The following is an 11,899-nucleotide window of genomic DNA, read 5'->3' on the forward strand; positions in this document are numbered from 1 at the left end:
CCATAGATGCTCTATTGGGTTGAGATCTGGTGACTGTGGGGGCCATTTCAGTACAGTGAACTCATTGTCATGTTCAAGAAACCAATTTGAAATGATTCGAGCTTTGTGACATGGTGCATTATCCTGCTGGAAGTAGCCATCAGAGGATGGGTACATGGTGGTCATAAAGGGATGGACATGGTCAGAAACAATGCTCAGGCAGGCCGTGGCATTTAAACGACGCCCAATTGGCACTAAGGGGCCAAGAAAGTGTGCCAAGAAAACATCCCCCACACCATTACACCACCACCACCAGCCTGCACAGTGGTAACAAGGCATGATGGATCCATGTTCTCATTCTGTGTATGCCAAATTCTGACTCTACTATCTGAATGGCTCAACAGAAATTGAGACTCATCAGACCAGGCAACATTCTTCCAGTCTTCAACTGTCCAATTTTGGTGAGCTCGTGCAAATTGTAGTCTCTTTTTCCTATTTGTAGTGGAGATGAGTGGTACCCGGTGGGGTCTTCTGTTGTTGTAGCCCATCCGCCTCAAGGTTGTGCGTGTTGTGGCTTCACAAATGCTTTGCTGCATACCTCGGTTGTAACGAGTGGTTATTTCAGTCAAAGTTGCTCTACTATCAGCTTGAATCATTCGGCCCATTCTCCTCTGACCTCTAGCATCAACTAGGCATTTTCGCCCACAGGACTGCCGCATACTGGATGTTTTTCCCTTTTCACACCATTCTTTGTAAACCCTAGAAATGGTTGTGCGTGAAAATCCCAGTAACTGAGCAGATTGTGAAATACTCAGACTGGCCCGTCTGGCACCAACAACCATGCCACGCTCAAAATTGCTTAAATTACCTTTCTTTCCCATTCTGACATTTAGTTTGGAGTTCAGGAGATTGTCTGGACCAGGACCACACCCCTAAATGCATTGAAGCAACTGCCATGTGATTGGTTGATTAGATAATTGCATTAATGAGAAATTGAACAGGTGTTCCTAATAATCCTTTAGGTGAGTGTATATATATATAAACACACGCACACATCTGATCACCATGCTGCCCAACAATAACTGTGGAGAGACATTCGTTATTTACTGTATATTTATGTATTCTGGTATTTTATTGGTTGTCCTTATAAATTCATATTAAGCTATAGACTCTTATACGTTATATCATCATGTTTTGTGCTTCATTTGTTTTCTGTTTGGAGGAAAAGTATCTGCTGCTGGGGACCAGAATAAAAATATGTCCGATCCTGGAGTGAACTTGTTGTTCTCTTGTCACAATCTGCCTCTTCCTTCTTTCCTGCTCCTCTTGTTTCCCACATTTTCCTTTTCTGGCTCCATCTACCTCTTCTCATCCCTCACCTTTGACCCCCCTCTCCTTGCAGGTATGACCTAATCAACGGACACCTGGGTGTTCGGGTCATCGAGGCTCGTGACCTGGCCCCTCCCCTGGCCTGTGACAGCTCTCGTCAGGACATGGCCCACTCCAATCCCTATGTCAAGATGAGCCTGCTACCGGACCACAAGAACTCCCGGCAGGTAGGCTAGAGGGTTGTCGGTTCAAATCCAAACCCTGGCACAGCCACCTGATCCAGCCAGGTTACATTTAAATACTGAACTGAGGTTAGCGTGATCGGGTTATGGTTCACATCTTTTGGGCATGGGGCATTTCCGGTGGCATGACACAGTAACAAAGCTCCATAATTCACAACAACAAACAGCAGCCTACTATACATCGAGCAACAGCAATCAACATGAAGATCAGAAGCTGTAGCTTATTAATGTGTCGGGAAACAATTATTGCGAGTATCAAGAAATGAATATCAAGAAAATATTTGAAAGAACAAAAGCAGCAAATTACAAAAGACTAATAGCATGAGGTTTAACGTTGCTGAGCATTCCTGAAAAATCTATTTGGATTAATACTCTTCATCCCCTAGACCACACCCATAATTCCTCAAAGTGCACTGATTGGCCCGGTTAAATGGTAGCTGGCTGACAACCACACTGATAACGGTGTAGCGTTTAGATGCATGCCCGCAGGATCCGGCTGCCGTGTAATGACTGTGTGTTTGGAAACCATGCTTGGTCGAAGGGTTAATACGGCTGATTGCGTCTAATTATTTGGTTCATGGCTGGCATTTAAACTGCTAAGGATTTGTGCATGATGTGCTGCTGATCGTTGCTCCTGAACCTTGCTATGCATTATGTCTAGTATCTTCCAATCAGGCTGTGTTTGTGTGTCTGTGTTGAGTTTGGTTGTGAACAGGAAGACATTTCCGATGCATATAAATACTGGATAATTAATTATTCATGTGATGTTCTGTCTTCTTCTTTCTCTTCTTCAGACCGGAGTAAAGAGGAAAACACAGAACCCAGTGTTTGAGGAGCGCTTCACCTTTGACCTTCCGTTCCTGGAGGCCCAGCGTCGCACCCTGCTGCTCTCTGTGGTCGACTTCGACAAGTTCTCACGTCACTGTGTCATCGGCAAGGTGATCAAAGACACTGACACTGACAGACGGGACAACAGACACACAGATAGGCAGTCAGAAAGACAGACAGATAGACAGACACACAGATAGACAGTCAGACAGACAGATTGACAGGCATAGAGACTGACAGTGAGTCAGACAGACAGACAGACAGACACACAAATTCACATGCGTCTCCTTCCTACTCCTCCTCTCTCATTGGCTGTTGTTAGTCCAGATGTCTTAACATGTGTTTTCATTGGGAGTTGAATAATGTGAATAAAGCAATTATTTTTTACAGCACTCTTCAAGGACCCAAAGACGCTTTACAAAAATGCCTAACCATGTATTTTCATTGGCAGGTAGCTCTGCGTCTGAATGAGGTGGATCTGGTGAAGGGGGGACACTGGTGGAAGGCTCTGGTTCCAAGTTCACAGGTGTGAGAAACGCACGCTCACACCTAATCATCAACATTTGCTAAAACTATTAGATTAAATAATTGATCTGAATTGGCTAGTTGTTAGCTTTTCACAAAAGCCAACCTGGTAGAATTAACCTTAATGCAGATTATTATGTTTCAGCAACTAAGCCATAATCAGCCACTTAAATTTCACTTAAGACATACATTTTAAAATGTGAAATAGATCACACTTCAGTGGATTGTAAGAAAAACCTTATAAAAGAGGTCAACAGTGTTACGGTGGAGATGAGGCAGGACATGAGGCCCAGAGCTGGTGAACATCCGTTAATGTGTCTTCCAAACTTCACAAAGAAAACTAGATAGTTTGCCCGTCTCCACCTGGTGTGCCAGTTGGATAGTTTGCCCGTCTCCACCTGGTGTGGCAGTTAACATGTATGGGAGAGGGATGAATCAATTAGATGGAGGCAAATGTGATTGGATCGTGTTTGAAATACTTGATAATTAAGTGCTTGTAATGCCAGGGTTGCAGGTTTGATTCTCACAGGGGACCAGTAAGGAGAATACATGGAAATGTATGTGTCTACAACTGGGAGCCCTTCTGTATACTAGTATCTGCAAAGCGACTTAACAGGAAATATAATTTTATGGGCTGTGCTGTGGATGCCTCCTAAATAGCTTTTGTGTTGTAATCAATACTTCACCAGAATGAACTCTTGCCACAGATGTTTGTTTTGTATCCACAGTAGGCCTGGATCTGAATATCTCCAGGATACGGACAGACATTGTATGTGTTTCTTGATTCCATACAGAATGAAGTGGAGCTAGGAGAGCTTCTGTTGTCTCTCAACTATCTCCCCTCCGCTGGGAGACTCAACGTTGACATCATCAGAGCCAAACAGCTACTACAGACTGACATGTGCCAGGGATCAGGTAACACTTTACCCCATATCTTAAAGAGGCAGTCCAGGGATCAGGTAACACTTACCCCATATCTTAAAGAGGCAGTCCAGGGATCAGGTAACACTTACCCCATATCTTAAAGAGGCAGTCCAGGGATCAGGTAACACTTTACCCCATATCTTAAAGAGGCAGTCCAGGGATCAGGTAACACTTACCCCATATCTTAAAGAGGCAGTCCAGGGATCAGGTAACACTTACCCCATATCTTAAAGAGGCAGTCCAGGGATCAGGTAACACTTTACCCCATATCTTAAAGAGGCAGTCCAGGGATCAGGTAACACATTTCCCCCGCCCCGTGTCTGCACCTGCATATTACCCCAACAGAGCTACAGTAGACACGCCCCCAAACCCCGCCCCGTGTCTGCACCTGCATACTACCCCAACAGAGCTACAGTAGACACGCCCCCAAACCCCGCCCCGTGTCTACACCTGCATATTACCCCAACAGAGCTACAGTAGACACGCCCTCATCTCAGGGGTCCATCTCAGAGCGGTTGTTGGTTTAAGAAAATGTTGGGAGATAGATGCGAGAGCACGCCCCCCCGTACCGCCCCGACTGATCGACAGGGTTGCCTTATAGCAGTTTAAAAGTCCTTCAGCACGAAATATCGCGGAGGATGTTCGAACTACCCACTCACACACCTGAGGCGGCTCAGGACATTTCGGAGGTTCCTCACGAATGCATACGGCAGCGCCTCGGAGAATGTGAACCCAGGCTGCCTCATCGGCTCGTACAGCGACGGCTCTGCCCACGACCGCGAGGCCACTCAGAGGGTGGTGAGGACCCTTCGTCCACACACACACACACACACACACACGGTAGCGCAGAGAGGCCACAAAGATCACCAGCCACTATGGGCTGTCGGCACAACCACTGACTCACAGCATGTCTACAGCATCCCACCGACACCCCCCCCCCCACTCCCCCCACCCTCGGTCACTCGCTAAACAAGCACTGTTGAAATATCGGCTCAGCAACCCCCCAGCACCTGATCGACAAGTCCTCCCACTGCTATGCCTGAAGAGTGTTGCTGTATCTGGAGCACAACGACTGATATACACACCTAACGTACCATCATATCAAAAAGTGTCTGAGTTTCAGACCCTCTCTCCCTCTGTCTCCTGCCGCTCCTCTCTCTCCTCTCCTCTCTCTGTCCTTCTCCTGCTTCTCCTCTGTCCCCCTCTTCGTCTCCTCCCCCAGATCCGTTCGTGAAGGTCCAGCTGGTGACGGGGCTGAAGCTCGTCAAGACCAAGAAGACGTCATGCATGAAAGGAACCATTGATCCCTTCTACAACGAGTCGTTCAGTTTCAGGGTCCCCAACGAAGACCTCAACGAAGTCAGTCTCGTGTTCACAGGTACAGCCCTGAGAGGGAGAGGGCTAGGGACAGGGGAGGGAAAGGGGGAGAGAGGGAGAGAAGAGTCATTACTATTAGCTCTGTAACCTCTGTAGTCCCCTGGTTAGGCTCTAATACTTTATATACTCCTTCCCTCCATGGGGGAGATGATGAGAACATACCTCCTAAGGTGAATGCGTGTGTGTGTGTGTGTGTGTGTGTGTCATGTCGTACTGAGCTGATGGATAGAAAGTAAATAAAAGTGGATAGAGGGACACACCCAGTCACGCAAACGCACACAGGAATAGACCGGGCTTTACTCTAACCAAGCCACAGCTGAGCAAGGACATAGTAAAGAGGACATGAAGAGGCTTTTCTGAGTGCAGATGCTGTGTCGTAAATTCAACATTCCTGAAAATGTTTACTTACAATGTGTTCAATTTTAAACCCTTTGAGTCCCACTAACTTGTTGTATAATTTACACATACTGCTATAATATCTATCAGACCTATAATATAATATGCAGAGTTCTGCATCCATATACCAACCATGCTGCTGAGCTACAACATGTTTTTTTGGGAGGTGTGTATCCCAGAGGGCTTAACATCCATACATTGAGTTCCATTGGTTAGTGATGATAATTTACTGTAATGGAGTCTCACCAAGGCACTCACCAGCTTGAGCTCACTTAAAATTGCAATCCAGTGTTAGATTTTAGAAACACTCATTAGGCCCTCTCTTTCTCTCTCTTAAAGCAATAGTGATGTTGCTTTATCTTCTTTTCTGTCTGTATGTGGTTTTTGAAAGTTTTATGGTTTAAACTCTGGATTGCTGATTCTGTGTACTGGCCGTTGGCAGTGAAGACATTTTGGCACCCCTAGTAGGAGCAGTCCTGTATAAGAGTTAATGTAGTTTCCAGTAAAAATGTTGTTTTTGTGGCTGGTACATTAACATTACTCATCTTTTTAAAATGACACTTTTTCATGTTTCGCTTGTCAGTAGATTTCGGTAATGGAATAAATGTGTAAAAAAATATTGACCTAAATAAATACATTTTCTGTAGCTTACAAAATATAGAAATTTTATATTTTTTACAATATAGGAAGAATGCCAAGATGGCAGCTTCCATCTCCCCCTCTCTCTCTCTCCCTCTCTCTCTCCCTTTGTCTCTCTCCCTCTCTCTCTCTCTCTCTCTCTCTCCCTTTGTCTCTCTCCCTCTCTCTCTGTGTCTGTCTGTGTGTTGAATGGAAACAGACACGTGTCTCTGTGTTCTATCTCCCTCTGATCAGACATGCTGTCATCTCTCCTCTGCTCCAGCTGGAAGAGTCACATGATTAAGCCTAGTTCACTGAATGGGATTTCTATAGGGAACCTCCTATATCTTGACCAATGGTTTGACCATTTCTTTCTGGTGTGAGTGGGCTTCCATGGGCATTTACAGCAACAGTACTTAGCTTGGACCTTTAGGATTCCATTGTCCGTCTGCCATTTAAACAACGGGTTGAAGCTAGGATGAAGTGAAGTTCAGCATGTAGAGGCATTGGCTTAGTCAGCTGCCACCCACACATAACTTGAAGAAAGGAGTCTTTGTCAGATAAGTACCAAAGACAAAGTCTAAAGTCATAAAAGATGCTTTGAAGAAGTTTTTATGAAGGATTGGAAGGCTTCCACTCGAGTTGTTAGGCAGAAAACAAGTTGAGTCATGCTGTCTTTTTATTTGTATATACTGTCCCATAGTTTCCCAGACACGGATTAAACCTGGTCTTGGACTAAAAATCAAGCTCAATGGAAAATCTCCATGGGATTTTATAGTTAATTCTGATCAAGTCTTGATCTGTTGAGTTTGAGGGTTATAGATAAACCTAAAACAGTTATTGGAAAATGGAGCGATTGTGGGAATGATCGGGGGGGGGGGAGTTATTTTTGGAAAAAGTGTTTTTAATAACTTTCTTTTCCATATTGTGTGGTACACACATCTTGAATTCTTGGTTCAAATTGCCTTGTTCTGTTCATTCATCCTTCAATCGGTCTTACACTAGTATGGATCCATTTTCTTGAAACTCACTTAGTGAATCTCTGTTTAGCCCTGGATTTACATCGTCAAAAATGTTATATATTACAACAGCTTTAGAGTGGCGATTGAATACACCATATTGGCCTAACTTCTAGTTCATGAACTCAACCATGGACACAGAGTTGCTTGTTAGCGACAGGAATGTTTAGCAGGCCTCTTCCGAACTTGGGAGGGTATTCGATCAATAGGGTTAAGTGGTCTTTCATAAACGCTTAACTCAACTAACTCAGAATTTCAGTACCAACTGAATTGATTCAGTAAGTCAGAGAAAGTCTTCAGACCCAGTGCCTGAGCGGGGCCATTTGACAACAGATAGTTACACTGACATATTATTGGTTGAGCGTGCTCATGTCAAAAGTCTGTTTTCTCCTGGAACTGTTCAGGTTCTACGCCTCTTTCCGCCCCGTGATTCTTTCATTGTTCTGACAGCTGATGCCCATGTTCAGCGAGACCTGCCCCGGCTTGTCGATGCGACGGTGTGGTTTGTAGACTCGTCCACTGGGAAGACTTTGAGAGACGATGTTGTGATGAGTCTAAAGTGTCCGAAACAGAAGCAGCTAGACGGTCACTCCGTTGAACGAGTAAACACTCACTTCTGCCACCGATAAGTGCACGATATCGTGTGACGTGGGGCTGTGAAGTCGACGCAGCAACTTAGAATGGATGTACGGTGTACCATTTGTAAAGAAAACATGAGTGAGCAGGCAAAACATATGTCTTTTATTGCTTATGGGATTCACATTCAACTGTAGGTCATAACAGAATGGCACAATCATAAAACAAAACATGGCAACAAATAAAATAATAAACGGACCCCTGTTCAAAAGTCTGCATACCCTTAGTTCTTAATACTGAGTATTGCCCACTTTAGCATCAATGACATCATGCAGTCTTTTGTTTTAGTTGTCCATGAGACCCCAAATTCTTGCAGGTGGTATAGTTGCCCATTCGTCTTAACAAAATGCCTCCAGGTCATGCAAAGTCTTTGGTCATCTTGCATGAAGCGCATGTTTGAGATCTCCCTAAAGTGGCTTGGTGATATTAAGGTCAGGAGACTGTGATGGCCACTCCAGAACCTTCACCTTTTACTGCTGTAACCACTGGAGGGTCAACTTGGCCTTGTGCTTAGGATCATTGTCATGCTGGAAAGTCCAAGGGCATCCCATACGCAGCTTTTGTGCAGAAGAATGAAAATTGTCTGTCAGTATTTTCTGAATACATGCTGCATTCATCTTGCCATCAAGATTCACCGTGCCTTTAGAGCTCACACACCCCCAAAACATCAGTGAGCCTCCACCATGCTTCACAGTGGGGATGGTATTCTGTTCACTATAGGCCTTGTTGACTCCTCTCCAAACATAGGGCTTATGGTTGTGACCATATAGCTTTATTCTGGTCTCGTCACTCCAAATTACAGTGTGCCAGAAGCTCAGTTGTGTCAAGGTGTTGTCGAGCATATTGTAACTAGGCTTTTTTGTGGCATTGGCGCAGTAAAGGTTTCTTTCTGGAAACTCAACTATGCAGCTCATTTTTGTTCAAGTATCGTCCTATTGTACTCCTTGAAACAACCACACCGTCTTTTTCTAGAGCAGCCTGTATTTCTTCTGAGTTACCTGTGGGGTTTTCTTTGTATCCCGAAATATTCTGGCAGTTTTGGCTGAAATCTTTCTTGGTCTACCTGACCGTAGCTTGGTATCAAGAGATCCCAGAATTTTCCAATTTTAATAAGTGATTGAACAGTACTGACTGGCATTTGCAAGGCTTTGGACAGCTTTTTATATCCTTTTCCATCTTTATAAAGTTCCATTACCTTTTTACGCAGGTCTTTTGACAGTTCTTTTCTGCTCCCCATGGCTCAGTATCTAGCCTGCTCAGTGCATCCATGTGAGAGCTAACAAACTAATTGACTATTTATACACAGACACTAACTGCAATTTAAAAAGCTACAGGTGTGGGAAATTCACCTTTAATTGCCATTTTCACCTGTGTGTGTCACATTGTGTGTCTGTAACAAGGCCAAACATTCAAGGGTATTTGAACTTTTGATCTATTTGGGTGATTTCTGTTATCATTATGATTTAAAAAGGAGCCAAACAACTGTGATAATAAATGGCTTCATATGATCACTATCCTTAAATAAAATACTTTTTTTTTCATGATCAGTCATATTTTCAAAATCAATGACAAAATGTCACAGTTTCTGCCAGGGTAGGCAAACTTATGAGCACAACTGCATGACTTTAATTGTTTTTATGTATTTATTCATAATTTTGTATGTATTTCTTTCTACCAATAATTAGTAAAGTCTCTGTCTCTCTCTCTCTCTCTCTCTCACTCACTCACACACACACACACACACACACAAAATACAAAGGTTAATGTATTCCGAGAGATGAATATTTTTACTGTTGGGTTTTAAATGTATGCCATGTTACGCTTCCAAACACATTTGAATTCCTGTCTGAGTCACCAATCATCAAACATAAATGAGACCTGCAGAGAAACAGGAAACAGATAGGGAGGGGAAAGAAAAGTAAAGAAAAAGTGAAGCCAGTTCAGAATTTCATCCTGCACAATGAAATTCTTGTGACATGGCACCCAACATCTACGTATTGAGAGTTAAGAAGAAGAGTATATAAGCAAAAATATAGCTAAACATAAAATAATAATAAAATAAAGCAACCATATACATAACACTAAACTAGCAGCAGTCTAGAACAAATAGAGTACTGTAAACTAGCAGCAATCTGGGTAGTATTATTGAACATTAACATATGGCAAGTATGGCATATACATAACAGTTTAAACTAGCAGTAATTGTCAGAGTTATTGAAGTATTAGATACATATGAGTGTTATAACCTTATGATTGGTGGCATAGCACACTACAACTACATAGTGAGAACTTGAAAAGAAAAATTTACACACAGCAAAAATATAGCAAGAGGATAAGGCAATAATATATTGTACATAACAATAGCAGCAGTTTAAAAAGTGTACTGTAAACTCAGACCACACCCAACTACAGGGCTCGCCACTAATATTGGCACCCTTGGTAAATTTGAGCAAAACGTGCTGTGAAAAAAAACATTTATTGTTTATCCATATCTTTCATTCAAAATCTTAACAAAAAAACAGATAGGGAGGGGAAAGAAAAATAGAGAGTGAGAGAAGAGCGGGCAGAGGGGAGGCTTTCCTCAGCCAGTTGAGAGGCTAAAACGAACTACTATGATGTCATAGAACTCACACAGCAAAATGTCTTTCCCTCCTTCCCTCCCTCCTTTCCTCCCTCCCTCCCTCCCTCCCTCCCTCCCTCCTTCCTTCCTTCCTTCCTTCCTTCCTTATTTCCTTCCTTACCTTTCTATCTCCCTCCCTGCCTCCCTCTTCTGTTGTCAGACTACACCCAATTACAGGGCCCTCCACTTATATTGGCACCCTTGATAAGTATGAGCAAAACGTGCTGCGGAAAATTATTCCGTATTGTTTATCCACATCTTTCATTGAAAATATTAACAGAAATCGAACATTTAAATATATCAAAAGTATTTACTTTTACCCTTTTTCAAGATTATAGCTCTAACTATAATGTGTGATGAGGTTGGAGAACACGTGGCAAGGCATCTGAGATCACTCCTCCATACAAATCTCTCCAGACCCTCAGATTACAAGATTCATGCTTGTGGACTCTCCTCTTCAGCACAGGTTTTCTGTGGGGTTTAGGTCAGGAGATTGGGATGGACATGGCAAAGTCTTGACGCTGTGGTCAGTGAACCATTTTTGTGTTGATTCTAAGATGTGCTTTGGATGATTTTCCTGCTGTAAGATCCAATCACGTCCAGATTCCTGGCAAAGGCAGTCGGGTTTAGATTTAATATCTGCTGGTGCTTCACTGAGTCCATGATACCTTGTGTTGCACATCATTACTGCATTCTCATGTCTTTCCCATATTGACGGATGACTATGGGAATTTGGCCTGTGTGTCATCTTGTATTTATACCCCAGTGAAACAGGTTTCCTAATCACTCAGATGAACTTAACAAAGTAAAATATGAATGGGAAGACATTTTAGTTAGAATTTTGTATAAGATTTCCTAGGTGTGGCACTAATTCTGGCACGTTTTATAGAAAAATATCTATTTCACATTTCAGATTTTACTTCAGCTGAATGTAAGCCTAAATCGAGTGAAGGAGATCGGTCGTCCATCCTTTTCTGAAAGCTTGCACTTGGACTGAACTAGTCATGAATTTTACTGCAGACTCCTTCTAGAATGTTATAACTCCTAGAATTCTTCTAGAATTCTAAAACTACTGTCTTTATACACATGATGGCCTGAAAACCCCTGGAAGAAGTGTGTATAACCCGTGAAACAAATTTCAATATAAATAATAACAATGCAATGCAATCCACCACAATATGTTCCATGTGTTTGGGACTATTCCATGTATTCCATTACAGACATTACTATGAGCCCATCCTCTCAAAGAAAGCAGCCACAAGAAGCCTGCTGTAGGGAGTGGGAGGTAGCAGGTTAGAGGACCTCAAGGTGAAGGAGCCCTTGGCTGTGGAGAATGAGAAGTGCCCGGGCAGAGAGCTCCAATATAAAGGGGCCCTTGGCTGTTGAAAGTATGAAGTAGCCAGGAA

At 43.1% G+C, this 11,899-nt stretch overlaps 1 protein-coding gene across 1 annotated transcript in view; it reads left to right on the forward strand.

Annotated features, from left to right (window-relative positions):
* Window positions 1-11,899, forward strand: part of syt17 (synaptotagmin XVII) — a 37,456-nt gene that overhangs the window by 17,908 nt on the left and 7,649 nt on the right. The window contains exons 6-10 of the mRNA XM_029123032.2: window positions 1,382-1,535; window positions 2,345-2,488; window positions 2,830-2,904; window positions 3,698-3,818; window positions 5,050-5,205. Coding sequence (XP_028978865.2) covers window positions 1,382-1,535; window positions 2,345-2,488; window positions 2,830-2,904; window positions 3,698-3,818; window positions 5,050-5,205 — 650 coding nt within the window. The remainder of the gene's footprint in view (window positions 1-1,381; window positions 1,536-2,344; window positions 2,489-2,829; window positions 2,905-3,697; window positions 3,819-5,049; window positions 5,206-11,899) is intronic.

Source organism: Esox lucius, chromosome 11 (genome assembly GCF_011004845.1).
Source record: "Esox lucius isolate fEsoLuc1 chromosome 11, fEsoLuc1.pri, whole genome shotgun sequence".
NCBI lineage: Eukaryota > Metazoa > Chordata > Actinopteri > Esociformes > Esocidae > Esox > Esox lucius.